The sequence below is a fragment of the Geospiza fortis genome, unplaced genomic scaffold (assembly GCF_000277835.1).
Source record: "Geospiza fortis unplaced genomic scaffold, GeoFor_1.0 scaffold130, whole genome shotgun sequence".
Lineage (NCBI taxonomy): Eukaryota > Metazoa > Chordata > Aves > Passeriformes > Thraupidae > Geospiza > Geospiza fortis.
The window spans coordinates 5774834-5790826 of NW_005054300.1; the positions used below are offsets into that span (position 1 = coordinate 5774834).

Consider the following 15993-nt stretch of genomic DNA (forward strand, 5'->3'; position numbering starts at 1 on the left):
TTGGCCTCCACAGTAATGAGAGTCACAACTTAATCATGTGCTGCATGAAAAGCTTTCAACTACGCCTCCATATCCACAGGAAAAAAACAATACTAGCTACTAATATTCCTGTTGTTTTTTGGCTCAGAAAAGGCTCAATGCCCAGCAAACATGTTCACAAATATGTTTTTGGGAACCACAGGTTTGCCATCATCATATCAACTACAAAATACTTGTCGCTGCTACCACACTCACCTAAACACAATTTATTAATCAGCTGCCCTCCCTCTTATGAAAAACTCAGCTCAAATGGGCCAAGCAGTGTCTGTAAAACCTTCTGTAAATGTATATAGGATTTATTGCTACAGAGCTGCAATCTTGGATTTGTCTGTGAGGTAGCCATGTACAAAGATGGGCATGGATTCCTGGAAACATCTTTAGTATTAACTGTCCTTCTTTTAAGTCCATCCACTGCTCCATTTAATCCTCAAATCTCATATTTCTATTGCCCAACAAGAGATGCTTCAGGAGCCACAAGCACCCAGGGGCTCTGACAACACTCACCGAGCACCGCACACACCAGCGGGCGGCAGGGCAGGTTCTTGTCTGCTGCTTTCTTCCGATGCCTCATTGGCTGCAAACACACAAAGATGAAAAGAAGTCAGCAGAAGCCTCAAGTGACAGTCTGTGTATTACTGTATTTTTCAAGCAAATAGTACAATCAGCACAGGCTTTCTTTTGTCTTTTTCTCCAACTGCCATCTTATACATACTAACCCTAAAGGCCATGGCTGGAGGAAAATCATGCCTGCTTTCCAGCATGCTGATACTGGGGATTTGTTTCTCTAGCTGTGAAGCTGGATGGCACTGTTCTACTGAGGGGAGGGACCCCAAGACAAAAACAAATCCCACAGAAATTTCTCCCCCTTGGTTAACATACTGATTTGTTTCTGACGCCGAAGTCTGACTGGCATTCTTAACAGTAAGTACAGTAGTCAATGGCTTTGGTGTCCATTGAAGCAGACCAGAAAGGCAAACTGGATAGCAAATCTGTTGTTAAGGGCTAATGACTAGCATTCTTGCAGTATGGTCTCCGTAAAGTAAAATGTTTGTTTGTTTCTTGAACAGTGAGTGACTTTCAAGTGCTGCTTTACTGTCAGATGAGGTGGAACTTTGTGCCAGTACCACAAAAACAGAATGCATCAAGTTAGGGTAACTATTCAAATTACTTGCAAGTGCAGAGCTTCATGAGCCAGGTAAGGACACTTCCATCACAGGAAAAAGCTCTGGAAAAAACACTTTCCTCCCTGAAGGCGAATCACTCCACCCAGAATAAGGCAAATAAGAGCACTCAGTGTAACTCCAGCTGGCTATTATGTATCACATGCGGGCTAATGCTTGCTGGAGATTAAGGCAGAATGTTCTCTCTAGCACTGATTTCCTCAGAGACCTCGTAATACACAGCCCCTCACACAGCTCCTCGCCAGCTAGACAGGCCTCTGGATTCACTGACAGGGCAAAGAGCTCTTTGTTCTTTGAAGAATGGAGACATTCTGAGAGCAACTTCAAAATCATTCTGCAGCTACTGTATTTCTGACAGTATTTCCACATGCCTTAGCAATGTAGGTTAGATGTCTGCGACACAATTTTCAACATATACTTTTCATACATACTCAAATCCTCTGTGTTTGCATTCTAAAGAGAAAACAATCTGGAGGAAAAGACTCACCATTCTGTGTAGGTTTACACGAAAATTCATGTTGTCATCATGAAGAAAAGCATTAGCATATTGATCCTATTGAAAAGGGCAAGAAAAGGGAGGAGATATGAAAAGCCCAACACCCTGCAGCTGCCTTTCAAATCACGTGTTTCAGTGTCAAAATCCCAAGATACAACCACCAAGCTATAAAGCCATCTGTCCATTTCTTCTTGTCCCACTCATGTTTCCAGTCACATAAAAGTAAACCCCCCTCCCAATTCCACTTTAGAAAAATAAATTGCTAACAAAACAAGCAGTAGTTCAGTCTAACTTTCTCCCCCTTTACTCATTTAAACTCTGGACTGTACACACCATGGTGTCACAAGTTTAACAAGTGCTCCAGGTATATAATGTAAGAGGTGGGTCTCCAGCACCAGTTCTGTGACTGTGTAGATCAAGGTTTCTTCTGGCATTTTGATTCCAGAAGCTACTACAGTACTAGCAGATAGGTTTATGAGCTGGTCCATCCCTCAAGCAAATCTCATTCCAAGACCACCTCTAAATTAAAGAGACTTCTCCAGATAATGCACAGCCAGAATAGCTAATAAATATACCCTCTCTTTAATATCAGAACCAAAGAATGCCCTTGTTATGCAGGTACAGAATTTCTTATCTTGTACTATCTATGCAGCCACCTGAAGAACAAGTGCCAAAACCATTTAATTAGAAAAATTTTAAATGTAGATGATTTTTTTTCAGGCTGCACCCTGAAGAAACATTATTACAGAATCCTTACAAGGGCTATCTTCCTCACTGCTTTTTATTCTTTAAGGATTAAAGGTCTTTACTTGCAAGCAAGCAAAATGTAAATGCCACACAAACACAACCACCATTCAGGAACATCAGACAGCCATTAGAACACAGTCCCCATAAGACAGGGCCACAATCAGCCAGGACTGCTGACAGAACTCTGTGATGCTGCTTTCTCACCCTACTTCCACATTTGCTACTTGTCTTGCTTGTAGGGACCTACAAACATGTGATTTACTTTCAGACTTGTATCCTTCTTTGGCTGAAGGGATATGGCACAGCCATGTTTACCATGAACAGCACAGAGCTGAAAGCCATTAGCACATTACTCATCTAAGAGCCAGACCACTGCGTCACTCAAAAGTTTAGAGAGAAAAGGCTTTGGATCACTCTTTTTTTCTCCTCATCCCCACAAGTTGGCTAACTCAAAAAAGATGATCCAAGTTTCAAGTCAACTTTAACAGTACTGCATCAAGTAAGTGCCTGAGGACCTCACCACTCAGCACCACTGTGGATATTCAGCTCCTGTCCCACAGGAGGCAGGGGCACAGAGCCCTGTAACACACCATCAGCTGAGCAGCTTCACAGGAGAAACCTACCTCTGCTATGCACGTCAGGATAATGAGGCACAGCTTGCCACTGTGCAACCGGTGCTCATCTGCAAAGGAGAGAAAACAAACCCTCCATGAGCCACACAAGCCTAGCAAGGCTGAAGAGCAAGACAGCTGTTGCAGCAAAAGAAAAGCCCAGCTTGGAGATTCTTCATAGTCCTACTTCCTCCATGATAGCTAATAGTATTAAGCACTCACCGTCCAGCCTGGCCACTTAATCCCACCCACTTGTCACCAGTCTGCACCAACAGCAAAGATTCAGATTTGAACTTCCAACAGCATTGTAACAATCCACTGGGCTTCTGTCACATTCAGTTTTACTTCCACAGATATTTTAAATACTGTCCTTCTGTCACAGCAGAGACACACTGTTCCCTCTCTTAGACAAGGTGGAAAGCAAAACATCACCTTTGCTGTAGGTTATGAAACAAGCAGCAAAGCTTTCACAGAGGCACAGCACTGTGTAGCAAAACAACTGCTGACATTATGCTCCAAGTTCCAAGCTTTAACCCCAATATTGAGAGACACAACCTACTTTGCTCTTTGCAAAACCATGAAAGAAGGGACTCTGCAAAGACTTAGAATTTTAAGCCAAGAGTTTCACCCTGATCATGTTCCACAACTTCTTATTCATCTCACAACTTCAAAAAGCTTTTGCCTTGAATGACAGCTGGAGCAAAACAGAGGGACTAAGGCAGAAGAATGCAATTTTTATTTGGATTATTTAAAACTCCTCTCAATTTTAACCTTGAATATAAAAAAAAACACCCCAAGATATGTATAGTCATGGAGTAACACAGGATGGAAGAAATCTCTGGTTCAATCCTTGCTCAAAGCAGGGTCAGGTAAGATCATGTTGAAGAAGGTACTGTCCAATCAAGCACATTTAAAAATCATCATTCTAAAAAATAACATGCTTGGACCACACACCCCCAAAACCCACAAAAATAAACCAACAAAAAACAACACACTCATAACTAAGATCTGAGAAGGCTTCATGTTGCACATTCCCAAGATTTCCAAAAGCTGCTCTAAAGCACAGGAGTACTAAACATGCCATCCCAGACTTCTGCCTTAGAGTCAAACTCAAAGGAGAGGGATATCTGAAACAGTCAGATACACTTTCATATAAAGCAGAACACAGCATCAGCCCAATTCCTTCTTTGCAGGTGACTTTTACAAACACTTTGCTAGCTGGTGTGTATATGGTAATTATAAGAACAGACAGAATGGGCTTAGCTAGCTGTTCTGTCTAGTTTGACACCTGTTTTGTTTTCTTTTCTATGCTGCTCAGGGACAGATATTTACTAGCAAGATGTGCCCTGAAGTGTGCTGATTTCATCTTGCAGCACTAAGTAAGATGAAGAGGAATTTTGGAATGGAAGAGTTAAACGCCTCTCCCATCTCCTTACCTCAGCTAAAACGTTTAAGTGTCAGGTTTTGTACTTCAGCAAGGAGAAATGACCTAGAATAAAACTGATACACAGGAGTCTTGTTATTTTTATATTGTAAGGCCTCCCTGTATATTTCTGTAGGTGCTGCTACCACTTGTCTCTCTGGGGATCATGATGTAAAGGCTCCTGTCTCACACCATGGACTCTGCCCTCTGCCAGTGTATTGTGAACATCAGACCATTTTCAGGAGCTGTGGGGCAGCTATGCAAGCAGTTACTTGCACACACTTCACACTTTCACAGAATCCTTCATTAAAGCAACAAAGCAGACCACTTCCTACAGGGAGGCATAGCAGCACAAAACCTGTTTTGCAGATGGGAGAAAATGACACAGAGGTTTTGTTTCTCCCAAGGCAGCTGCCTCTGACTGACACAAGGGAGGATAACAAGAGAAGGATCTAGCAAACACAGTCTATTAAATTATGCTCTCTGGGATAGGACCAAAACAACTGTCTAGTCCTGGATGTTGAACAAACCAGTTTCCCCTCTTAGTGTTCCCACCTGTCTCAAGAAACAAGGAGTAAATGAGAATTATTCATTCTTCTTGCTATATTGGTGTCACATAGAAGCACAGAATCGTTTAGGTTAGTACAGACCTTTAAAATCATGGAGTCCAAATGTTAATCCAGCACTGCCAATCTCCCAGTAAACCATGTCCCTAACTGCCACATCTACATGTTTTTAAACACCTTCAGGGATTGCGACTCAAGCACTTCCCTGGGCAGTCTGTTCCATGCTTGATCTTATACAAGAAAAAAAATAAGGCAGTGCTGCATCTATAATCAAAATAGAAGGACAGGAACATACCCACTAGAATTAATAAGCATTGGTTTGGAAGGCACACTTTTTAAATGATCAGTGGAGCTCACTGCCATGAATTAGTGTGGTGGGAAGGAGTCTATCAGCTACACAAATTTCAAACCCAAACAAGCTAGAACCAAAGTAAAGAAAGAAAGAAACATCAACTCCTGTCTCATAACACAATAAACTCGTCTCTCATTGGCTTGTTTAGTAAGGAATCCCTTCTATCAGATTTCATTCTATCTGAAACTAATCCTGTGTGGCAGCTTCCAAGGCCCTGCGCAGACTTTCCATATTACAGTGACTAATAATGGCAGAAGTTAAATTGAAAAATATAAAATTGTTCTACAAGAGTCTTGGATCAGCAAGACAGACCCTGAGAAAAGCAAATGAGAATGAGCAAATCAGAGGGCTGGTAAGTCCTCCTCACGTGTGTAATCTATGAAAATGACTGAGCCAAGATTGATGTGGTTTAGTTCAAAAGACAAAAGCAAGAGGAAACATGAAAGCAGACTTCAAATATGTAAGGGATGACACACAGAAAAAAGAAATAATCCATTCTCAATATCTATCTTGGAGAAGATAACTAGTAATTAATTTAAATCACAGCAAAGAATTTAGGAAGCACACAAGGCTTTCTCACAGTAAGGACAGTAAGTTAAATACTGGAATGGATAGTCTGAAAATGGTGCTCCATTATCACAGTATCTTCACCCAACCTGTCAGCAAAACCTCTGAGAAAAGATACAGGTAAACCTGATTCTGCCTGGGTTCCAAGGAGTTGTGGTTTAACCCCAGACAGCAGCTAAGTACCATGCAGCTGCTCAATCACTCACAATGCTTCTCTCCCCACAGTGGGGGGAAGGATTGGAAATAAAAAGTAAATCATGTGGGTTGAGATAAGAACAATTTAATAACTGAAACCTCATCATCATAATCGTGATAATCATAATAATCATCAGCAGAGTGAGAGAGGGTAACAGAACCAAAGACAAACAAGTGATGCACAATACAGTTCATTATACAATTACTCATGGCCTGCTGCCCATCCCATCCCATCCCCAAACAACAATCATCTCTTTCTGGGTAACTCCTGCAGTTTATATACTGGGCATAACATTCTGTGGTGTGGAATATCCCTCTGGCCAGCTCAGGGCACCTACCCTGTCCCTTCTCCCTCCCTGCTTTTTGTGCACCTCCCCACTGACAGAGCAATGACAAGTCCTTGACATAGGGTTAGCACTACTTAGCCAGAGCCAACATATCAGTGTGTTATCAATATCATTCTCATCCTGAATCCAAAACCACAGCACTGTACCAGATACTAAGAAGAAAATTAACTCTGTCCCAGCCAAAACCAGACAGGGGTGCAGGAAGTTCCTTTTGGTCCTAATTTCAATTACTATTTTTTCTTCAACTAGCTTGCTTACTGAACAAGTGCCAGACAGCAAAATACAACTTCACTGCAAGCTAGTAGATAAAAGGAAACTGCCTGCTCTCTTATTCAATGCTAAGCATTCATGAAACTCAGTAATTGATGTATCATAGCTCTGCAGATATCTTCATATTTCTATTGTTATATCTAACTTAACAGCAAAAGCCAGTAACAGCCTGAAATACGGTGCAAAGATCACTTGTTATGTTCACACTGTGGTCCTGCCCTTATAACCACTGGGCAAAACAGCACCCTTGGGTACCCTGAGCAGGAGATTAAGCAATACTTCAGCTCCAGCAAGCTGAAATTAACCCCCACAGAACTACAGGAGAAACAAAAAGCACAACACAGACAGATACTTTCTCAAGCAAATTACTGCCAGTGCAGTCTAAGTTGCTGCTGCCCTATTTATAATAACAGAGCTACTTGTTTAACCAAAGGACAAAGGAAGTATTTCCTTCTAATGCTGAGCTTTGCCCTCTGTGTCAGTTTCTAAGTGTTCTTAAAAATACAGCTCTGGTGTCAGACTTGCCCTCTCTGACAGATAGTTGTGAATCAGATATACTCACACCTTCAGCACATAGACAGGCTTGGTTATTAGGTATTATCTTTTATTATTACATTCTTTCCATACCTGACATCTCTCCTACTTTCATAAGTCTTATCTCATAATAAGAAATCACTTAATTTTTTTCAAAAGGTGAAATCTTCAATCTTTTTATAAAGAGACTCCACTTCTATTTCTGGAGTCACTAGGCAAGTTCTTGTGCCCTCCTGACTTCAGAAGCACTGTTGGCTGCATCCAGAGACTTCGCTTACCTTTTGTGTCCTGCATCACAATTGAGCTGTACTTCAAGAAGGTTATCAGCAGGTTGCTCGTTTGCACATCAGCATCCAAAGGCAGCTCTGCAGAGCTTATAACTGGAACAAAGCAGATAAGACACATTTATCCTATACAAATACAAGAAATAACTATACAGAGAACTAAGACACAGACTTACAGGTCTGGAGTAGGATCAGTCTACCTGCAGGGCCACCTGAGCTCCTCCTCCTGCTCCATGACCACCCAGGAAAGATTTTGTTATGAAGACTGGTAGCACTCCCTCAGAGACCATTTCTCCTGCTCTAAGCACAGACTGTGGTACCCTGCAAAGTGATATCCTTCTCTGTCCTGCCCCTGCTCCTCCTCCCAGGGAGATGAGCCCACGGTTTTAGCACTCATCAACATCCCCAGCCTAGGGAAATCGGGATATTGGCACTGATACCCAATTAATTCTCATAAGCAACACAAATAACACTCACACAATTCTCATTTTGTAAGAAGACGTGCCCAGGAAAGGCCCTTCCCTGTTTCAGCAATTTTGAAATGTTAGTTCCAAAAAGTCTGGGTCAATTCCATTCTTCCCTCTTAACAACAGTTTCTCTTGCAGGAGCAACGCACAAGACAATGTAACAATTATTGCAGTACCAAAGAGATAGAACAAGAAGGCAGAAACAGAAGATCTATAAAAACCAAGAAGCAAAAGCAGTCACAGCTTGTGCTAGATACACCCCAAGCCAGCAGGAAGCAGAACTGTACCTTCCATACCCACAGCAGTTCACTGGCATTTCTCGAGCACACCAGCTGTACTTTTGACACCCTAACCATGGACATCATCAGCCTCAGACTTTACAAGAAGCTATTTCATCTCCTCAGCTGATTGCACAATGTGCCTCCTCGCTCATTCCCCCACTCCCCATGCACCATCTGAAGCACTGAGTTTATGAGCTGTCAAGCCTCTGCCATGTGACTGAGCCACATTTTTACTGATGACTGAGCCTGAGCTGTCCTAAAGGGCCATTCTCCGCCTTCCCATTTGGAAAGCTTTACAAGAAATATTGAAAGGGAGGAGAAAGATCAGTGGGAAACATGCATCATGCATTTACCTGCAGATCCTGTCAGATAAGTCTGCTAGCATTTAAGATAATGTAGCTCAGACAAAAAAATCCCCAAGCTAATGAAGCTAGCTTAGGAATATTTCAGTAGAGTACTTAATACAGCTTTGTATAAAAAAATTAAAGTGAAGGAAATAGGTGGGAACCCATAAAGAAATTTAAATAGAATTAAATTTCTATTTCACATCAAAGATCTGGCAAACAAGATATAATCAGAGAAATTACTGGTCTGAGAAAAAACTACTGCTTGAATTCTGTAGACATCAGTTTAGAGAATAATTCTTTTTTTTTCTGTGTGACCTGGATATAAGAAACAGTTGCTTGATAACGAACCTGCTAATGGCAGAAAGTTGGGATGTGTAAACACAGAGGAGTATCAGACTGCACACAAAGAATGGGATAAAAACAAGAACAGATAATAAACACAAGATGAAATTAAACAATGCAAGCCATAGGGTCAGGAATTCAGGGATTTACTACCATGGCAAGCTGAGACCTCATCAGCTGCAAACCAAATACCATGATCAGATCACGAGGTGACAAGCTACCAGCATGAAGGGCTGAGGAGTGCAGTTCTACAACATATATCCAGAAATGCACTTCCAGCAGAGACACTGTAGTGCCCTGCACAAGGTGCTGGTGAGGCCTTGTCTCAACCACTGTGCATAACTATGCACAAGCTGTGTTCAAACAGGATAAACTTAAACTTGAACAAGTTTAAAGACAGGCTAGTATGTTGACCAGAAGAAGAGAGTACTCTTCTTGTGAGACAGCAAAACACACAGGTGAGTAAACCAACATGTGAAGAAGAGCAAGCTTTGTTTCAAGGGAGGCTTAACACCATGACAAATGGGTATGAATTTACAAGAAATCCAGGTCGCAAAGTTAAATATTTCTAACCAAGGAACAAGATGTCAAAACTCCCCCCAACAGAAATTATTGGGAAACAAATTTAACAGATTCAGTCAGAGCTTGATAAATTCAAGGGATTGTATGATGATATGCCTGCAAGCACAGGGCACTGGGCTCAAGAGTTAAGGAGACCTTTTCCAGCTCTATGCAACTGTCCTGACATGACAATAACATGACTGTTCTGGCTCCCTAGGCGGTGAAACTCACAGGTTCTCACATTCAGGAGGTCACAGATGGCTTGAATTACAATTGACCAAAGTCTCTCTCTTCTCACACTATAAAAACAGCCTAAGACAAGGCACCTTTTGCACTGGAAACAGACTTGCAGACCACTAGAACACACATTTTAAGTATTATATCATCTCTTTTCGGCCTATCCTCAGGAATGCTCAAGGCTTTTCTCATCTTTTAGGAAAGAAAAAGGTATTTATCATGAGATTGGACTTTTTAAGAAGTGAGGAATTACATCTGATTGTTGGATGACTAAGTTGGGGGTTCTGAGGGGAATTTCATCCTGTACACAACCGAACTTTGGTTCAGAGAAAAGTCTGCTTTAATATAAAACCCCTTTCAAAATTCAAGGTTTGTATCTCATAACCCTGTAATGAGGCAAGTAAGGCTTCAACGGGGGCAAGGGCAGGGACAGAAGGATGAAGGAGACAAGGCAAGAGTAAAATGCAGGATTCTTTAAACTGTGCAGCGAGAGGCCCAGAGTACAGCAGAGGACCTCATGGACCTCAGGATTACAAAATCACCTTCAGTACAAAACTGTAGCCCTTGGAAACAAGAGGTCAAATAGATCAGTGTAACTTCACTGTTTGAATCACATAAAAAAACATAATGGGGCTTTTAGGTTATAAAGGCTGCACATTCCCAGGCATGAACTGGTTTAGTCCATTCAGTCTTGAAGACCTGGGGCTCCTGACACATTACTCATGTGCCATGTCTGTTGGCAAAGTCTGTGCAATGAGTCTGGAAGCTTTCTCACTCCCAATATTATGAATAGCTCAAAGATTTAGCTAAAAGTCTGAAAAATGTATTTATATCCCCAGTGGATCCTTCTTGAGCTGTTACAATGAACATAGTGAATGAATATTTAACAACAGTAAGCAAACTGACATTTAGATAACTATGGTGACAGGCACACTTGATTTACATATTATGGATAAACAGTTTCTAGCAAAAGCCTCATTTCACCAAAAAAAAAAAGGAAGAAATCACTCTGAAGCACACATCTCTGCTTATCCAGGTTCATGATATAGATCTTTTTTAACACACATTTTGAAACTTTACAAGGTTTTAATTTACACTATAGGTTAACAGCCAGAGAAATTTCAAACTAGAATATGAACCCTTTTTTTATCCCAGACAGCATAAAAGAAAAGCACCTGAAATTCATAGATGGATTTCTACATGTTAATGTAACTTGTAAACAGTTCAACTGTTTACACATTATTTTAGCACAGTAAAGAGAAAGCAATCTTATCATTCCAAAGCCAAAAAGCCTCTTGCTAACTGGCAGCCACATAGGCAAATTTTACAGCTGAGTTGCAAGACCTTAGTAAATGAGGAAAATTCTGACATCTCTTTAAAACAGCAGTACTCAAGCACCACCAAACTAAACCAAGCCAAGGGCCACAAAAAAAAAAAATCACATTGTAGGGATCAACAAGGTAACAGCAGATAAAAATAAAGCAACTTTCCCAATACAATTGCTGCACATAAAGATCAGATCCTTTTCTTAAATTTAGTAACCATACAAGCCACAAGAAGCCTCAAACTTCTCAAGATCACTGTCGCTGCTGAAAGCAGGATGGAGGTTTTGTTTTGTCTTGTGGTAAATGAAAAAATAAAGAAAAAAAAGTGCAAGCAAGCCGTAGATGGAGGTAAGCACAAATTCTGTCAGTTGTGTAATATGGTGTGGGGGTGGATACATTTGCAATGAACACGTTGAACAGAAGCCCACAAATGCCCATCCCTCCACATTTTATGTTAAATGCACACAGAGACATAGGAGACTCTCTATCTGAAGCTTTTGTTATCCATGGCAACCAGACAGAATTCATCCATGAGGAGGATCATCCTTAACTAGGGTATCAAATGACCTGAATAGCTGATATAACTGAGAAACCCAGGCTGCTTTTCCCCAGAAATATTTCCAAACTGTGCTCTATCCAAATTGACTCTGTTCCTTCATTAAACTCTCTTCAGCTCAGATGCCATTAAAGTACATGAAAACAGCCATTTCATTTCTTCTCTTCAACTAGGCTATATCTATCCATACCTTAAAATGAAAGGGTTTTATTTTAGATGATTTCAAAGCATATTTATGTGGACACATAACATCTCATTTAGAAGAGAGATCTCAGGTTAAGCAGTCTTTTACAAAGCCTGTCAAAGAAAAGGCAATAAGTGGGAGGAATACTTCCACACCCAGACTGAATTCAAATCCCAATTAATTCAAAGCTGAGGACAAGTGCATTAAGGACAAGCAGGAATCCACAGCAATTCTCTGTAAATCTGTTCCAATGAGAAATAATCCCAGGCAAAGGACCTGACACTAGAAATATTCATAAGTAAAAGCCTACACAGAATAACAAATGGGCTGGGTATACTTTCATGCAAATATTGGGGCAGTACTATTTTCAGAAGGAATATCAGCATAATTGCATTGAGCAATACACAAGGCAAAATAAAAATAAATTTGAGTCAAAGAATCTTGCTCATGTTTAGCAAGCCATATTACCCCAGGAAAAGACCACCAAGTTACATCTGCTCCAGACAGACCTCATTAGCTGCAATCTCCAGAAAATAGTTTGCTAGTTAATTAACAGTTTTAAATTCTTTTTTCTCAGGAGATGATTGCATTTTTACCATCTGAAGAAGGTGGGGTGGTTCCAAGTGGGGTGACAGGTGTGGTTGGAACTGGGCTCGTTGGTGATGTCATCAGGCCCATTTCAGGGTGGCTCTAAGAGAAAACACAAATGCACAGGTCAACTGCTTCCCCAGGCACTGGAAACACAGATCACTACTTGTACTGTTCCAAACTCTTGCACAATTGTCATGACTGAAGAAGTCTCAAGAAATTTCAGCCTCTTCTCCAAAGAGCCAGGCCATAGTTCCTGACTTTGGATGTCTAACGATTAAACTGTACATCAATTTCTCTACTCCACAAAACACAAAGATACACCAGAAAGTGGTGGCTCTCCCCAGCAGACAGAAAAAATCCCCTTCCCTAACGTAGAATGGGAGATTTGCAAAAGCCTACAATTTTAATAGCTTCTAATTCCCCCTAAAACAACCCAAGGATGTGCATTCAGTCTTCCCCCACAATCCTTTTACTTCTATTTCTAAGAGCAAATTCTCCTTGCTCCTGCCCCCCCACCTGTTCACATTCAAAGATAACAGCAATTTATTACTTTCCTATCTCACTGTAAAGCCCTGCAGGAAAGACACTGCAGGAAAACAGTGCATAACATAAATAATACTATCATTATTGATCCTCTCAGCTTCCATTAGCCAGTCACTCTCCCCATCTAATCTTTGCTAATAGTTGCCTGCCTAATTACTGCTTTGACTTCACTCTTTGCAGGCTTCTGGACCCATCCACACTGGTGGGAGTATAGGAAATCTGCCATGCTATTTTTGAGCCTGGCTGCCAAGCAAAGTGTCCATTTCATAGGGCAAGTTTTACATAAATGTATCATCTGCCTTAATATATCATCACAATTTCAAAATAAAAGAAAGATACAGAACTGCTGATTTGATGTTACTTAGTTCCATAGGATTTTTCACAAGTGGATATCCTTCATACTGCCTTTGAATATCTCATTTTATGAGCAACTATAAATGCATATATTTTATGGGAAGCACAGACACATATACTAGAACTCAAAAATAATTTGCATCCCCACAGCTACCAACTTACACTTAAAATACAATTTTTCACTGAAAGTCTTACACAAGCCAGATTTCCTTAGACAGGTTTTGGAGGCTTACCTTCTTTCTCCAGAACAGTGACTGGCAGTTGAGAGACAAGAGTGCCACCCAGCAGCAAACCCAAGCATCCACAGCTGGTGAGCACACACTCAACGCTCCAGATACCCACACACCTGAATCCCTGCTCTTCCCATGTGCCACACAGCAGCAGGAAGCCATTCATGCAGCCCCAAGCAATGGACACCAGCTTAGGAAAGAGCATTCATCAGCTGTTATGAGGTTTTTTCAACATGACAGGACCTACCTTGCCCTCTCTTAAATGAAGGATTACAGACAATCCACCCAAGAGTATCAGTTCTGCAATTCAACCCACTGGATCAGGGGCTGCTTCAACTTCTTTCACAAGTAACTAGTCTATCCTTTTATTTTTAAGAGTTGATCTCTAGCTGATCTTTTTCTGCTCTGCTCTTTTCCCTGCCAAATGTCTCTCAGGAGTATCTTGTCCACAGAAAGGCCTGAGCTGGTATTACACAGAACTGAAAGAGCAGAAATCTCTGAGAAGTGGTAGGAATGAATAACCTGGGAAAAGACAAGCAGGGAACTTCAGCAAATTAACCACCCATGAAACAGAAGCCTTCTTCAGAGGCTGTAGATCTGCTTATCAGACCTCTTCCATCACCACTACTGTCAGGAGTCCCCAAAGGTCTCCTCCATCATGCCAAGTGTCCAGCCTGAGGTCTATGGCTGCAGTCTGAGGACCTGAACAAACTGGGGAAAGGTGTTAACTGTTTTGTTGATGTTGTTCTTCTAATAGATTACAAGCAGTACCTACAAACCAAAATTAAAAGCCTGAACCTGAAGGTCCGTCAGGCTACCCTTTTAGCACAATCACTACATCAGGCTCATCATCTGCCTCCCAGCAGCAACCACCTCTCCAAACTCACACAGGGTTTAGAAAACCATCCAGAGACTTGTGAGACTTTTGAGAGCAGCCTCTCAGAAGGCTGCTTCTCCACCATAAAAAGCCCAAGGACAAATGCCATGCTCCAACAACAGGTTCCCATGCCAAAGGGGCTGGGCTCTTCAAGGAAGTCTGAACACAAAATACTATTTGAAACAACAACTGTCACATGCCAGTTGGTCCCTAAGTGAAGAATACCCAAACAGACAACAACACACAGTCCATGCACACACATACAGGACAATCCATCCAAATTGGGGGCTGAATCAGCCTCTTTCTCTCAACCCTAACTTAATAAAAATGTGATTTGATCTGAGAGCTACAGCAACTGCTTTGCTCACTCCATCCTCCCCTTAAGGGGACTATCAATGGGGCACAGAGGCACTCCATGCAGCCCTTCCCATTTAATGGCAAAAATTAATAATTCCAACATGAACTGTGACCTCAAAACTCTACTCATTTACTGTCAAGGCAGGAAGTATATCAAACAAATTCTTCCTCTGGTCCTGGCCTGCTTCTGCTCTTTCATGCTGATCCTATGACAAGTACGTAAGGGAAAAAAAAAAGAAACTATCTTTTCACCAATTCCATTTCTGGCTCTCTGATTTCAAAGACATCCACTACAAAGAAATGGGGAAACATTCCACTGAAACTCACTTGTGCCAGAACTGTGATGAAATTCCTGTTTAAGTGAACAGCTTCATAGAGGGCCAAAAGGATTGCTTCATTTGTTCTGTGGGAAGGATATAGACAAAGGCACAGTTAGTGATCAGAATACAAGGAGCCAAGTTTTTCAGAAGCATGGCCTATCTGAAAAAATAAGAAATTTTTTTCAACTATGGAAAACTCTGCCTCTGCAATCCAGTTGTTCTTCCAATTATTAGTAGCACTAATAATAGTACTAGTAGTAGCAACTCATAAAAGTAGCTATTTTTAGAGCACAACTACAACCTTTGTTGCCTTCCCACTGAAGATGTCCCTAGTTACTCAGTGTTTTCCATATGAAGTCCTCTCCTTTAAGAGCATAGGGTCCTAAAGACACTAAAATCCGTCATATTTATCACTTGCCCCCTTAATTTAGAAAATACTTTGGTGAGGGCCAGAGTGCATGAACTTTTGCTTCTTATGTGCCACCTCTGAGTCACCTAATATATATCCTAAATACCTCAAAAACCACTGGAATTTTTTAATAGACTTCATTACAAGCAATTCAGCTGTGTCTCCTCCTGCTGTACCCTTCTCACAGAAGGGCAAATCCACAGTTTGCAGGCTGTGGTATCATTTTAGTGACAGGAGAGCCTGCTCCTCTAGTTTGCTTTGTGACATTAAATAGCTCTGTGAGGTAATGGATGGCACTGACCACTCCATTGTGTAAATAAAATCACATCTGTGCACTTACTGGACAGAGATCTTCTCATCAGCATCTGCTATGAACATGCTGCCCACCTATGGAAAGAGA

General features: G+C 41.2%; 1 protein-coding gene across 1 annotated transcript in view; it reads right to left on the reverse strand.

The window, feature by feature from the left end:
* ARMH3 (armadillo like helical domain containing 3) overlaps positions 1-15993 on the reverse strand; it is a 124407-nt gene that overhangs the window by 89966 nt on the left and 18448 nt on the right. Inside the window, exons 12-18 of the mRNA XM_005416420.3 lie at positions 15934-15980; positions 15192-15267; positions 12509-12602; positions 7607-7708; positions 3087-3145; positions 1708-1773; positions 544-613 (exon numbers count right to left, since the gene is read on the reverse strand). Coding sequence (XP_005416477.1) covers positions 544-613; positions 1708-1773; positions 3087-3145; positions 7607-7708; positions 12509-12602; positions 15192-15267; positions 15934-15980 — 514 coding nt within the window. The remainder of the gene's footprint in view (positions 1-543; positions 614-1707; positions 1774-3086; positions 3146-7606; positions 7709-12508; positions 12603-15191; positions 15268-15933; positions 15981-15993) is intronic.